The 16297-nt window shown below is 40.4% G+C and overlaps 1 protein-coding gene across 1 annotated transcript; it reads left to right on the top strand.

The window, feature by feature from the left end:
* Positions 1-2676: 2676 nt before the first annotated feature.
* On the top strand, positions 2677-8150 carry PCDH20 (protocadherin 20). Its single transcript, XM_042927528.1, has 2 exons — positions 2677-2838; positions 3879-8150. Exons 1-2 carry the CDS (start codon positions 2707-2709, stop codon positions 6603-6605), a joined length of 2859 nt encoding a protein of 952 aa, XP_042783462.1. The 5' UTR covers positions 2677-2706; the 3' UTR covers positions 6606-8150.
* Positions 8151-16297: the final 8147 nt, after the last annotated feature.

The raw sequence follows: 16297 nt of genomic DNA, 5'->3' as shown, positions 1-16297 counted from the left end.
TTCAGTGTAAAACTGCATGAAACCTCTGCTTAGATCTTCAAAAAGGAGACACAATAACAAGTAGCTCAGTTAACAGCTGGGACTGTGACAGGAAAGTTTTACCTCAAATTGTGCCCAGGTCTTCCAGTTTTGATGACAAACTTCCATCCAGGGACTTTGCAATCACAAAGCAATGGGGCTTATTACTGACATTCCAAACGTTATCTCCAGAATGTTTAACTTCTGTTTCAACTTACATTATGGTTCATTTGGTCATGCTTTGTAGAAACACTCTAGCAAAATTATTGCTAAAACTATGTATTATAGAATACACAGATTTAATTTCTTGCCTACTTAATAAAGCAGAAGAGGCGCACTAACCTTTTCCATAGAGAGCAGCTGGATGGTATAGTCAGGAGACCAAAATTCTGCCGTGATGTGGTGTGGGGGACACTTGAAAATGGTGCATCTGTGCCAAAACTATCCACTGTAGAAAAAGAAAGAGTTTAAGAGTCCACAGACAGAGTCCAAGGAGCTTAAAGACAGTCAACAAAATAAATACAAAGAGGCAGTGTCCCTTCCATAGAATTATCTTCATAAACTACAGCTCCCGTGTGGTGTCATTGTAAACAAGGGACAAATTAAGGAAAGAGATTCCCATATTTTCACCAAAAAAAAAAAAAAAAAAAAAAGGTGAGTGATTTTAACCTGTTGGAGAGGGCATGAACTGTAAGGGGGACACACAGTCTACCACTGTTGCCATCTGTACAGATGTAAAATTAATTCAGACTGTGGGTCCAGCCTACATGTACTCTGACGGCTGACATATTGCCTGATTCTAGCCATGTGCCCCAAACTTCCGGAAGCTGTGGGTAAGGTGTGAAGACGTAAATTAAACACATTTCAGAAGCAGCTTGGTACTGATTTTTGGAATCGGACATGTTTCAACTACAGATCCGTGAGTAAATATTTACCAATTATGGTAAAAGGTCAGCGGTAGGGCAGAATTAGCAGCTGAAGAGGTAAGGACAGACAAATCATACTTCTCTGACGGTACTTTGTTTATCAGCTGTATAGTGGCCTCACACCCACCTGAACACATTCCCATGTGTTCACCACTTTACTCCCGCTCAATTTTCATTCTAAAGAGCTTCAGGGAGCTAATTTTGTAAACCAGATCCCTAGCATATGCCAGATATGTATTATAAGGGATTCTGTTTGTGCACTCTGTGTATGGTCCTATTGCTCAATAAGAAACTTACATATACCAGGTGTTTTGATGTAGTGTGTTGTCAATATTTAGGACTCCGTGTCTCTAGAATTAGTCGGGATGAAGAGAAAAGAGGAAAGAGCAAAACAATCAGTTCAGCCAACCAATTTATATTCTAGTTAGTGTAAGGGAGAATAGGAAGATTGAAGTGGTGCCCATGGAAAGTACAGGGATGTTAGATCTTTCTCTGACCCAGGAGGAAGATTTTTGTATTCTGGGCTCAGTCACTAAATATTCAGTGGGGAGGATTTTATGTTCAGGGCAGTGCACAGGCTATCTGGAAACCCAGTGATGAAGAGAAATGTCTACGCAGGGAAAGACCAATGGTCTTTTCCATTATTTATATGGCACCCTGCAGATCAAAAAGTGTTTCAGAGACTTAATGCGTTGGAGTCTCTCACCAGCCCTGATTTTATAAATGAAGAAACAGGTCACATGGCCCTTGAGTGTGAGAGCCCGAGGAAATGTCCAAGCATTTTTGCACCACACTCCTCCAGGATTCCTTTCTAAAGGCCTGCTTTCCCAAGAAGTATTCCAAGGGGGATGGGGGGGGGGGGGGGGAGTGATAATTTGAAAAGTAACCAAATTTTTTTTTTTTTTTTTTTACCTAAGCTTGAGTGAGTGAAAAAAGAAAATTCACCCCGAGAGAAGTATGTTCAAATTACTTACAGGCAGAACTACTTGTGTTACCACACAATTGTTTCCACTCCCCCCCCTCCTTGGCTCTTCCCCTGGCCAGAAGCCACAACTGCCTCTAAAGTAGGACCACAAGGAAGACACCCAGAGACCCTGGCGCGTACAACTAGGAAACTGGCCACCAACGGCGAAGCTTCAAAATTAGAGCAGGTCAAATCCCTCACCGAATTCATAGGTTTGCTTTTCAGGCTCAGACCACCTTAGGAAGAGTTTGGGATTCCTTCCCTCCGCAGAGAAGAGCGGGTTTTCTCTCTCTGTTGCAAATACCGCCTGATCCAAGTCTCTCCGAAGAACTGGTGGCAGGAGCAAGCGTTTGGGGCTCGCGCCTGTGGCTGCTCGGTAGCGCCGACTTCCTCGCTCTCTCTATTCAGATATACAGAAGCAGGCTTATTTATTTATTTATGCTAATTCGCCCTGTCGTGCTCGCAACCTGTGGACTTGAGCTGTGACTGGTGCGGCGAGGAGGGAGATCTGGTGGGCACGCGCTCCGGGGCCAGACCGGGTGGCGCCACGTCGCAGTCTTGAGAGGCAAGTCCCCCCGTTCCGGCTCCTCCGGCGGGGTCCGGACTCACCCACGTCCTGGGAAGGAAACCATGACCGTGCCCTTCAGCCCCGCGCCTTTCCGCCCCCCTTTCGCTCCCATCCTTAATTGACGAGCCAGTGACTATTGGCTGAAGTTCCCCAGCGATTTGCATGAACAGAGAGGGAGTGTCTTCTGCCGCCCTCCCGTCAGGAGCGCGCTGACTGCAGCCTCCCTGGGAATGCGCGGCCGAGGGAATGCGCGCAGCTCGCGGGCCCTGGCAGTGAGCTGGCGCCCGGCGACCTGGCACCCGCGCCTGGATATGGGGCGTCTAAGTCGTCCCAGGAGCAGCACCAGCCACAGAAGCCTGCCGGTAAGGGTTGGGGTCCAGACAAGTTGCGGTGCTGTGAGGCAGTTCCTACTCCTTGACGGTTTTTCGAACCTTTTACCTCAATCCAAACTTCACGGGAAGGTTGGGGGAGGGAAAGGGAGTTTGGGATAAGGTGTCTTCATTTTAGCAAGGAATCGGCTAGTCCTTGGGTCGGGAGAGGAAGTTTCTGAAATAGGAATGTAGGCAGATGAGGTGGGGGGAGGGGGTTATCGGCTTGAGACACAGGGGTGCGGAGATTATGTCCTGCTGCCGGCACCTGCTAGCACTGGCCGCTGTAATTGACAAATTGTTTTTGCGTAAGCATTTTCCGCCTCTCCTACTCTTCCCTTAGGGGAGGGGGATTAGTGAGGGCTTAATAGTAGGTGGCGATCCAGGTCCTTTCGGTTTGATAGATGAGAGCTAAAATGAAAATCACTTCTCTGACCCAAAGTGTTTATTTAATGGGGGAGGGGGGGGGTCCGAAGGAAACGTGTCACTATGTTTCCCGTATTATTATTGATATTGTTGTTGGCAGCGGTGGTCTCACAAAAAGGGATGTAGCACATTTCGCGTTCCGGGGACCTTAGTGGTAGAAACATTTCAATGGGAAATAAATTGATGAATCGCCCATCATCGCTCATTCCTCTCCACTACCAACCTTCTCCCTCCCCATAGCCTACCCCGGTGGTTTCCCTGCGGCGTTGCGCAGTCCCTGAGCGGAGTCCTCTCCACTCGGCCGCGTGTTTCCAGGGATGCTTTATGGCTTGGGATTCCGATTATTAACTCAATGAGGGTGCTGATGGAGAGCGGGGGGAAAAGGGGGGGGGGTTGCAGAAACTGAACAGAAACATTAAGTTTTGGCGACAATGTTGCCCCAAAGATCTCCTTTACAGCAAGTTTCCTCTCCTTCCCTCTCCGACTAGAGGGTTTGCCTTTGGGAACGGGGATGGGGGCAAATAGGACCCCGTGACACTGGTTTCTGACTCCAATCTCCGTGTTCCCGCGTGTGTGTAACGAGCCTTCTCCCCTCCCCCCACTTTCAGCATCTCTTTCTGTTTTTCCTCTTCGTGGGACCCTTCAACTGCCTCGCAAGTTACAGCCGGGCCACGGAGCTTCTGTACAGCCTGAACGAGGGACTGCCGGCGGGGGTGCTCATCGGCAGCCTGGCCGAGGACCTGCGGCTGGTGCCCCGAGCCGCCGGGAGGCAGGACCAGCTGCCGCAGCTGCCTGAGCGCACCCTGGCTGAGCGGAGCCCCCCTCTCTCCTTCAGCCTGGCTTCCCGGGGACTGAGTGGCCAGTACGTGACCCTAGACAACCGCTCCGGGGAACTGCACACTTCTGACCAGGAGATCGACCGGGAGGCCCTGTGTCTAGAAGGAGGTGGAGGAGGTGCCTGGGGCGGCAGCATTTCCATCTCCTCCTCCCCTTCCTCTGACTCTTGTCTTTTGCTTCTGGACGTACTGGTCCTGCCTCAGGAGTACTTTCGGTTTGTGAAGGTGAAAATCGCAATCCGGGACATTAATGACAATGCCCCGCAGTTCCCCGTTTCCCAAATCTCAGTTTGGGTGCCAGAAAACGCACCTGTAAACACCCGGCTGGCCATAGAGCACCCTGCCATGGACCCAGATATAGGCACGAATGGGGTGCAGACCTACCGTTTGCTGGACTACCATCGCATGTTCACCCTGGATGTGGAGGAGAATGAGAATGGGGAGCGCACTCCCTATCTAATTGTCATGGGACTACTGGACAGGGAGACCCAGGACCAGTATGTGAGCATCATCATAGCAGAGGATGGTGGGTCCCCACCACTGCTGGGCAGCGCCACCCTCACCATTGGCATAACTGACATTAATGACAATTGCCCTCTCTTCGCAGACTCACAAATCAATGTCACTGTGTTTGGGAATGCTACAGTGGGCACACCGGTTGCAGCTGTCCAGGCTGTGGATAGAGACTTGGGAACCAATGCTCAGATCACTTACTCGTACAGCCAGAAAGTTCCACAGGCATCCAAGGATTTATTCCATCTGGATGAAACCACCGGAGTCATTAAACTTTTCAGTAAGATCGGGGGGAGTGTTCTGCAAACGCACAAGCTCACCATCCTTGCCAACGGGCCAGGCTGCATCCCCGCTGTGACCACGGCCCTGGTGACCATTATCAAAGTCATTTTCAGACCGCCTGAAATTGTGCCTCGTTATATAGCAAATGAGGTGGATGGTGTTGTTTACCTGAAAGAACTGGAGCCTATTAACACTCCAATTGCATTCTTCACCATAAGAGATCCAGAAGGTAAATACAAGGTGAACTGCTACCTGGACGGTGAAGGACCATTTCGGTTATCACCTTACAAACCATACAGTAATGAATATTTGCTGGAAACCACAAAACTTATGGACTATGAGCTACAGCAGTTCTACGAAATAGCGGTGGTGGCCTGGAACTCTGAGGGATTTCATGTCAAAAAAATTATTAAAGTGCAACTTTTAGATGACAATGACAATGCCCCTATTTTCCTGCAACCCTTGCTGGAACTAACTATTGAAGAAAACAACGCACCCAATGCCTTTTTGACTAAGCTATATGCTACAGATGCTGACAGTGGAGAGAGAGGCCAGGTTTCCTATTTTCTGGGACCTGATGCCCCATCGTATTTTTCCTTAGACAGTGTCACAGGAATTCTGACAGTTTCTACTCAGCTGGACCGAGAAGAGAAAGAAAAGTACAGGTACACAGTCAGAGCTGTTGACTCTGGGAAGCCACCCAGAGAATCAGTAGCCACTGTGGCTCTCACGGTGTTGGATAAAAATGACAACAGCCCTAGGTTCATCAACAAGGACTTCAGCTTTTTTGTGCCAGAAAACTTTCCAGGATATGGTGAAATTGGGGTAATTAGTGTAACAGATGCTGATGCCGGACGAAATGGATGGGTCGCCCTCTCGGTGGTGAACCAGAGTGATATTTTTGTCATAGACACAGGAAAGGGCATGCTGAGAGCCAAAGTGTCTTTGGACAGAGAGCAGCAGAGCTCCTATACTTTGTGGGTCGAAGCTGTTGACGGGGGCGAGCCTGCCCTCTCTTCAACTGCAAAAATCACAATTCTCCTTCTAGATATCAATGACAACCCTCCTCTTGTTCTGTTCCCTCAATCTAACATGTCCTACCTGTTGGTACTGCCTTCTACTCTGCCCGGCTCCCCAGTCACAGAGGTCTATGCTGTTGACAAAGACACGGGCATGAACGCTGTCATAGCTTACAGCATCATAGGAAGAAGAGGTCCTAGGCCCGAGTCCTTTAGGATTGACCCTAAAACCGGCAACATTACTTTGGAAGAGGCATTGCTGCAGACAGATTATGGACTCCATCGTTTACTGGTGAAAGTGAGCGATCATGGTTATCCCGAACCTCTCCACTCCACGGTCATGGTGAATCTATTTGTCAACGACACTGTCAGTAATGAGAGCTACATTGAGAGTCTTTTAAGAAAGGAACCAGAAATTAACATAGAGGAGAAAGAACCACAGATCTCCATAGAACCAACGCACAGGAAAGTCGAGTCTGTGTCCTGTGTGCCTACCTTAGTAGCTCTGTCTGTAATAAGCTTGGGTTCTATCACACTTGTTACAGGGATGGGCATATACATCTGTTTAAGGAGAGGGAAAAAGCATCACAGGGAAGACGAAAATTTGGAAGTACAAATTCCACTCAAAGGAAAAATCGACTTGCATATGAGAGAGAGGAAACCAGTGGCTATTTCTAATATTTGACATTTCATTGTGGAATAACCCAGAGATGTTTTCACTGACTTGGGGTAGTCTCATCACCTAAACAAGAGTGTGTAGATGGCAGTTCCAATGGAGGACAACTAATTTATAACTTGTACTATATTGTAAATAAGCTGTTTACAGGTTTTTAAATTCAAAATCAGAGGTTATAAAATGTGTACAGCATTTTCTAATGAAAATTAGTACTAACAGCTATAGAGAACTGTTATTAAAAAAAAAAAAAAAAAAAGCTTGGACTGATTTGCAGCTTTCATTCACCAAGCAGATTGGTAGAACCTGGGAATAAGGTAAGAAAATGGTACATTGCATTTTTTTGTCTAAAAAGTCCTTTAGCCACAAGAGGGCATCAACTACTCCTTTGCAGGGAACTGTTTTGAGGTATTGTACATGACAGTTGTTGTACATGAAATTAATGAAAGAGTATATTTTAAATATATTGTTTTTAACATTTAAGAAATATGACATTGAAATAAATTGAATTTCACTGCACTTAAATGTATGATAAGAAAGAAAAGAAATGCATTTGTAAGCAGAATGTTTATTACCTCACAAGTACATCTTGTATAGTTTGAAAGAGAAGGCATTAACAAAGAAGCGCAATTCCTCTTTAGCAAGGGTGAAAACATGGCCACGTGTTAAGGATTTGACCTGCTGAAGAGTATTTCACTTTCCATGTACTCAGATTGCTTTCTGTTTGCTTTACCACTGCACTTGCTATTACTACATGGGAAATGTATATATTCTCCCTTCCAAACATTGTAACTGGAAATTGTGTCCAAGGAAAACAGCCAGGAGCAAAGAAATGTTTCAATCTTTAGTTGCTTTGTAGGTGTTCACGACATTTTGGTGCTTTGACAACTTGTCAGGTATACTTTATGCTTGGGTTATATATTAGGTTTTTATGTTCTTGGACTCATTTATCACCTGAGTAAGTAAAAATCATATTAAAACGGAATTATTCTAGATGCTAGTGAGCACTACTGGTTGTTTTAGTTGGGCCCCTTATATAAAAGTTATACTTCTTTTTTTGTTGTCCTTTAGGTTTGTTGGCCACCATTTCTGGCTTCCTTCCTTTGGCTTTGGATTAGGTCCAAGAGTTTATTTGTAAGCCCAGCAGCAGATTGCTTTGATAACTTAGCTTTTACTGAATCCTTTGCAATGAAGCAGGCTGGTTCCTCGGTGATTGATCTCTTTCACTTCATTGTGTGAGCTGGGAATTTTATTTTATAGGAGAGCTATAGCAAAATATCTGTGTAAACAAGGAATGTGTTAGCTTAAGCTGGACCATTCTACTTTTTGGCATCATGTGTCTGTACTGTACCAAACGTGTTTATATGTCTGCAAATTAAAGGTATATATTTTCATAATTTCTTTCTCATTTTTACCATTTTATATTTGAACACAGGCTTGTACTTTCACTGAAGTGCCTGTTATTGGCATTTGTTTGCTTTTAGAGATAAATGTGGGTACAGTATAAATATTCTGTTTGCTAGAGTTTATATTAAACTAATTCATTACTCAATTAAACATTGGGTAAAGCATTGAATATGTGTGTGTGTGTGTGTGTGTATGTGTGTGTGTGTGTGTATATATGTGTGTGTGTGTGTGTGTATATGTGTGTGTGTATATATATATATGTGTATATATATATATATACACATATATATATATAAAATAGAGGGTATGCCTATATGTTTCACAGAAGTTCACATGAGAATTTATACCCACGCATGTGCACACGCATATTAATTTTTGATTTAGTATCAGCTATAAACATTCATCTTACTACATACTTATAACAAATCCTCTGTTAGCTGTGTTACAATAGCTTTCAATACATTTTAAAAATACATTGCAAAAAAAAACTGAATGCAAACACCCAAGATCTTTTGAATTTGTATTAACTCATTTTTCTTGTTTTCTTCAGTTTGACAATTTGAATAAGTATAGGAGGCAGTACTGTTTGTTAAAAAAAAAGGAAATATATTTTTATTGAAAATTCCTTTTGTATGAGAGGCACCTGAGCTAAGAAACTAAGATCATTTAACCCCCAAAACTTTTCATTCCTAACAGATCTACAGCAATGGAGGAATCCATCCTCTACCATTTTTATACCTTATTTCTCTTTTTTAAAGGAAGGAACTAGGTATGAAACAAGTGGTGATATTAATTTTAAAAAACCCTCCAGAGTGCAGTGGTGTCAACAGGAGTATAAGTAACAAAATATTTTATTTATTTCTAAATTTGAAGACCGTTTTTGTGTTTCGGGGTATAGACTTCATCTCTAGCATGAGAGATGCCTGTAACATTAATAAAAAGACATATTTCTGAATAACGTCTTGTGCCAGGATTTCCTTTAAAAAACCATCTCCTTCACATTAAAAATATTTATAACAAGGAAAGTTAAAGCAAATTAAGCTCAAAGATAAAAGCCCCTTTTTACTAACACCTTGTGCTAGCACAGTTGCCAAAATGTATGCTAATCATGTCAATGTTGCTAGTTGAGCTGGCACAAAAATAAATGTTCCATTCATTAAAAACCCTAATATCCATTTAACAGTTTGAGAACCAGTGAGTCCTCTTTGCCCAATTTAATGAAGAAGAGATTGCTCTGATCTTTGCACTGCCAAATCCATTCTTAGACTACTGAGAAAATTGTTCATTAATTTGGATTGGGAAACTTAAAACCAACATAGCAATTTCAGCTACGGGGGAAAAAACAATTTCCGTTACTTGAATGTTTAGAGTCATTCCCTGACCCTATTAAAAAAAAAAAAAAAAAAAGTTTTCCTGGCAGTAACACTTCTATCAATGGTGGTTACAAAGGAATAAAGAAAAATAGATCCTTCTTTTAAAATAATTTTGTAGTATGAGTGTATTAAAAACAAAATCCAAATCCTTTGAATTTCGGGTGTTCTGCATGTGTTTTATGAAAACAACAAGCATGATCTTGCTATGAAATTATACCACCGAAGCCGTATTAGACACAGTATGAAGTTGCCTTGATTTCAGTAAGATAGTTCATAAGGCTTCTAATTTGTACTCCCAGAAAATGTTTCAGATAACAACCATAAAAGGAGGAACTATATGCAATCCTCTCCTGAGTCTATGGAGACTCGGGTTCCAATCTCTCCTTGAAGCAGGGAAGATTCTGTGGGGTCCTGACCTTTGAAAGACAATGGAGAATGTGAGGAAAGACAGTACTGAACATAAGGCGCTTTTTGACTCAACATTGGGCAGCCTCAGCTCACAGAGGCCAGATAAATAGATATCTGAGCCTTCCCTTCCGTCTAAAGTAGTTTCACACTCCAAGAATGCAGCCAATTGCTGCAAAATACCATTTTGCTGACTTGTGCAATCTCTACCTAGCAATCTGGCTTTACAGTGTGAGTTGTAAATAGATATTTATTAAAATGTAGAAAATTGACAGTCATGCAAATAGACTTAAAGCAGGAAAAACATGAATTAAAAAAATTGGTAACGCCTGAGGAGAGTTAGACCTGAGGAAAAAGGCCCACTGTAATGTCTTTTCTAGTTGCTTCTGTATCTGATAAGAAAAAATCATACATATTTTTCAGATCAATATATACATACATGCACACAGTCCATAATAACTTTTCAAATGTCAGTCATTGTACAAAGTTGTTTTTAAAATGGTTGCATTTTTTTCTCTGATAAACCCCCAGATTGGGAATGTATTCCTTTAAGGGTGTAGGACAAAACTGGATGAACTTTTAAGACTTAGCCCACTAATGTCAAAAGGTAAGAATACTGCAATGATTAAAAAAAAAAATCAGGCATTCATTCCATTTATATTTATTTTAGTTCTTTCATTTCATTTTATTTCAATCCAAGATAGTTAACATGTAGTGTAATAATGATTTCAGGAACAGAATTTAGTGATTCATCACTTACATACAACACCCAGTGCTTATCCCAACAAGTGCTCTCTTTAATGCCCATCACCCATGCAGCCCATCCCCCCACCTAACACCCCTCTAGCAACCTTCAGTCTTATGGTTTGCCTCCTTCTCTGTTTTTATCTTATTTTTCCTTCTCTTCCCCTATGTTCATCTGTTTTGTTTCTTAAATTCCACATATGAGTGAAATCATATGATATTTGTCTTTCCCAGATTTATTTCACTTAGCCTAATACATTCTACTTCCATCCATGTTGTTGCAAATGGCAAGATTTAATTCTTCTTAATTGCCAAGTAATATTCCATATACCATATCTTCTTTACCCATTCATCAGTCATTGGGCATTTGGGCTCTTTCCACAATTGGGCTATTGCGATAGCACTGCTATAAACATCGGGGTGCATGTGCCCCTTCAAATCAGCAATTTTGTATCCTTTGGATAAATAACTAGTAGTGCAATTGCTGGGTCGTAGGGCAGTTCTATTTTTAATTTTTTGAGGAACCTCCATACTGTTCTCCAAAGTGGCTGTACCAGTTTGCATTCTCACCAGCCGTGTAAATGGGTTCCCCTTTGCATCCTTGCCAACATCCGTTGCTTCCTGAGTTGTTCACTTTAGCCATTCTGACAGGTGTGAGGTGGTATCTCATTGTGCTTTTAATTACTAGGGATTTAACTGAGAACAAGACAGAGTCTTCGACCCTTGATAACTTTAGATTACAATGCAGAAGCCCATTAAGAAAACAATCAATCCCAAAACAACGTGTGGGATAAATGCCTACCCCCAGGATGCCAAATGGACAGCACCTACCCCAATCTTAGAAAGTACTGGCTTCCCAAAGGAGGCAGGTTTCTAATTTGTAGCTTCTCAAAGGAGGTGATATCTAATTTAAAACTGTAGCCAGGGGAAATTGGCAGAAACAGAGAAAAGGGTATTCAAGGAAGGGGGAATAATGTACAGGCACACAGGCAAAAGTGAGCATGTCATGATTGAAGACTTCTAGTATTTGTGGTTGAAGGGATGAAGAGAATCAACCCTGAGCTTGGCGCTGTCGGTGTGCCGCAGGTAATGAAGGGGGCCTCTGTGTCACACTTGGAGCTTGCAATTTGATCCCAAAGGTATCTTTGGGTATCCCAAAGGGAACTTTGAAGATTTTGGTCAAGGAATTTATGTTTTAAAAAGATCATTTTGGGGCACCTGGGTGACTCAGTCGGTTAAGGATCCAACTATTGGCTTTGGCTCCGGACATGATGTCACAGTTTTGTGAGTTCAAGCCCCACAACAGGCTGTGTTCTGACAAAGCAGAGCCTGCTTGGGATTCTCTCTCTGTGCCCCTTCCCCTCTTGTGCGCACTCTCTCTCTCTCAAAATAAATAAATAAACTTTATAAAAAGATCATTTGGCCATGTATAAAGCTTGTGTTGAAGAAGATTCTGGAGACTCACTACAAGAGGTACTGACAACTTAAGGGAAAGATCAGGCCTTCAATCAGAGAATATAAAAGAGATATTCTATAGTATGGAATACAGCAGGTAAGTAATTTATAGCTGATAAAGCTATAAACTAAAGCTATAAACTTGTGATACCAATAGAAATGGAAATACACAAGTGAGAGACCAGAAAATTCACAATTTTCATAATTGGTTTTCAGGCCTATTTTACAAATTTGAAAAGGAGAGGGAACTCATTCACTAACCATTAAATGAGCAATGAAAGCACTGGAGCTATAACCCCCTTTCTAATGTTGGGTTTTATGACACAGATGGAATTATAAAGGCACTAATATACCCAGTTTATTTCATATTTATGACTGTCAATTCTATTCAATTTAACAAACATTGTGGGCCCATGTGGTAGATATCCCAACAAGAAGCTGACCTCATGACGAATATTTTATCTATTTGCTGGTAGTTGCCCTAAACATCTCCAGAGGCAGAAGAGTCATGTTAAAAATTTATGGAAAAAGACAACAAAATGTCAAATGGACAAATAAGATGCAAATATAATTTCATGTGTTGTGTGCCTATCAGGAAACAGTGAAATGTCTCTTGCAGGCAATTCTGAGCAAGATCCAGAAACGATGAGCCTGTGAAATGGGTACCTAGGGTCAAGAAGTACATAGGTCTTGAGGTTTAACGTCATTTTTGGATGAAAGAAGTCATATAACATATCTTATGCCTCAGTTTATCTTGTGTAAGTGATTAATTTACTAGTATCTAGTGCTCACTGGTGGGAGTTTCAAACCCTGGCTCAATAAACACAGAGCAGATGTTAAAACAGTATTGTATGCAGTCCTAGATTCAAGAAAAGTCACTGTCCTCTCTTCCAAAAAGTTGTCCTCCTAAGACTTGTCGGCATGGAAATTATGAACTTGCTCTATCTCATAGTGAAATTTTGAAAATAAATGAATTTGTGTAAAATATTTCACACAAGTGAAGTGCTCCTCAAAAAGTAACTGTTATTATTGCTATTGGAATTAACTAATGTGTCGTGAAGTTGTCTTAGCAGTTTGTCCACTCATTCTTCCATTGGATTCATTGAATCAGCATTTTTATTTTACAACAAAAATCCATAAAATTGATAATGTTTTAGATTGAAGGCCCATACGCTCAAAGCAATCTACTATACTTATCCATTTCTTAAGCCCTCTGACTTTTTTTCCCTTTTTATCTTACAATGAGTTCATATGTTCTTTTTCATTTGGAAATCTCATGAGGGACCAGGGCTTTGATTTAAATGGTCAGACCATGGAACTTTAGAGATACTTTCGTTCAACCCTCTGATTTTACAGTTGAAAAAATTAAGACATAGAATATCAAGAAAAAATTTTTGACAACTTAAGGAGTTAGAAGAAAAACCAGAAATCATGAATGTAAAAAATATTCAAAATCCTATTTAGAAAAGTAGTTACTTTCTTTTCTTCAACTATTTCCCTTAAAACATGTACTTCAATTTTACCTTCATCAGAAAGTTTAACCAAAGTGTTATACTTACAGAGAATACCAAAAGTAAAAAAATAAAACAACAACAACAATAACAACAACAAAAAACAAAAAACAGAACAAAAAAATTCTCTGAGATGAAATCTCATCTAACAATGAGGTCAATCAAAACTAATTATTCATTTGAATTATTAAGAATCATGCATCTTCCCTGCATGCACTAGGTGAAAAAACAGACACAAGTTTAAAGATAAAGTTATTAACATTAAATTTTTTAAAAAAAATATAAAGTTCCTCCTCATAAAGAGAAAAATATGGAAAGTTATAAAATTATATATCTGACTAATGTAATATTTGCAAGAAAATAGTAAGAAAACATAAAATGTTAAGAGGTTAGAGAATAGGGAAGAATAATCAAGGACAATTTTATGAGCCCTACAGAAATATAGAAGGAATACAATTTATTTAAAATATGGGAATAAATGTTTACTTATGCAAAATTCCTGTATATATTATAGAAAATGTAAGTCCAAGTGTGGATACAAGGGATATGACTGATTTAAAAAATTTTTTTTAACGTTTATTTGTTTTTGAGACAGAGAGACAGAGCATGAATGGGGGAAGGTCAGAGAGAGAGGGAGACACAGAATCTGAAAGAGGCTCCAGGCTCTGAGCTGTCAGCACAGAGCCCGAAGCAGGGCTCAAACTCACAGACCGAGAGATCACGACCTGAGCCGAAGTCAGACGCCCAACCGACTGAGCCACCCAGCCACCCCGGGATATGACTGATTGTAAAATGAAGATGACCAGGCTTACATATATAGTAGGGTAAACGAGGGTAAACCCAGAATGGCTGAATGTTAAGAACTCATTAAATCACAAACTTTACAACTTCAAAGGAACTTTGTATTATTGTCCTTTTCCTTACAGTTTTGGAGACAATTTCCTGAAGCTTCAACAAAGATAAAAACTACTATCGTTAACTATTTATTCACTAGATACATTTAATAAACATGACTAGGCCATGCCTAATACATGCAAGACATTGTGCTAGGCACAATGGTAAGTTTTTTTCCATCTGCAAAAAGATTACTCCCCTGTTTGGAGAAACTTATATAAACCACACAAATATAGAAATGAATATGCTGCTTCTCCCCTCTACTCCTCACCTGTTCCTCTTACGTGTGTACCTCTACCAGAGAGACAAGGGTCATAATAGCAGATCAAAGTGCTACCCAGAGATATGTAGTATATACTGGAAGCTAATGAGGAAACTATCAAAATTACCAGGGGAATATCATCTTTGCAATGTATACGAATTAGTAAATAGGAATTGAGTATTTTCTGTGGATAGAATGAGCAAATTGAAAGACTTTACAATATATATTTCTTTTCCTCATTTTGAAAATTGGAATTCCCTGACTCTCAAAGGAAACTGTCACTTAAAACATTAAAGGAATAAATTCACTAGGCACTGTAAACCACTTACTCCCCTCAGAAAGATCATAAATTTATATTTCAGAATAATTAAAACATAAATATGATATTCATGGACTCTACATATGTACAAGCAACTCTGCCTCTATATTTCACAAACAGCCCTGATTTCTATTTTGCAAATCGACTTTAAGTCATTGCAAAGTCATGGTTTTGTGTTAATAAACTTTCTTAAGGTGCCATCTTGGCAATGTGAGGTCTTGATTTAATAGGAGCGTAAAATGTACTTTCGGAATGGTTGTGTAAACCTTTCAAATAATACTATGGAACGGTAATTTTGAAAGTTATGAGATATGGCAAAATGGATGACGAGATTATATTTTAATTTTAATGTATAAAAAAGTACTGCACATACATTCTGAATTCTCTACTTCATTATGAAGAAGAAATACTCCAGGGAAGGTAACTCTAGAAAATTCATGGGGAAAAAAACATTGTACGTTAAAGGTAGAGTGGGATGAGCAGGGGAAAAAAAAAATTAAGTGAACAATTTTGAAATTCTAAAAAATTAAATAGCTTAAAAGGTTTTTTTTTCCTTTTGAAAAGCATCATCCACCTAACTTCCCTCCTCACCACACAGCCCCACTGCCTTATTAACTTGGGAAACCAGTTTCCTTCACATTTGTTGTAGCTGTTATAAAATCCTAAACATTTTTGAAGTCCAGATGAGTGTGGGCAATGCTGACCATAAACCAGGTGCTAAAAACACTATTGCTTTGAGACAGCTTTCAATTTATGATCCTTTCATGTTCCAACAGTAAAAAAAAAATTCATTTTATTTACAGAATTTTTTGTAAATAGCAGTTAACATTCAATGCAAGGAGAGGAATTTCAGTAACAGGTATTTAGCTTATCTTTAAAATGCTTACACTGAGTCATCTAAGCATTCAAATTTAGCAAAGCCAACTATCCTGCATATGTCTGATCTCTCCATCTAGTCCACAAAAGACTTCATCCTACAAAAAGCACTATAGAACATACCATCTTCTCCGTTTCATTTACAGATGTATTTAGCAATTTAGCATGCAGATTTCTGTGAAGAATTACTGAGTAGAAGTTGCCTGGTAAGATTCTTTGAAATAAGAGATTTAATACAATTTAAGTGAATCAAATGAATTTCTTTTTTGTGCTTTATGCTTGACTCAGGACACACAGTTGGAAGGGTCGTAACATACCAACATTCTCAATCAAACTGTTTGGTGGGGATTGTCAATTAGCCCAATTGGAGATGATTTCTCAAAGACCTTAGTAATGAAGGTGCATATTGGAAGATGTAAAATATCTATGAAAAGTTACAAAATATCTGTCTCATTGAG

Source organism: Panthera leo, chromosome A1, assembly GCF_018350215.1.
Source record: "Panthera leo isolate Ple1 chromosome A1, P.leo_Ple1_pat1.1, whole genome shotgun sequence".
Taxonomy (NCBI): domain Eukaryota; kingdom Metazoa; phylum Chordata; class Mammalia; order Carnivora; family Felidae; genus Panthera; species Panthera leo.
The sequence above is the reverse complement of the archived record's forward strand: the minus strand, read 5'-3'. Positions and strand labels throughout refer to the sequence as shown.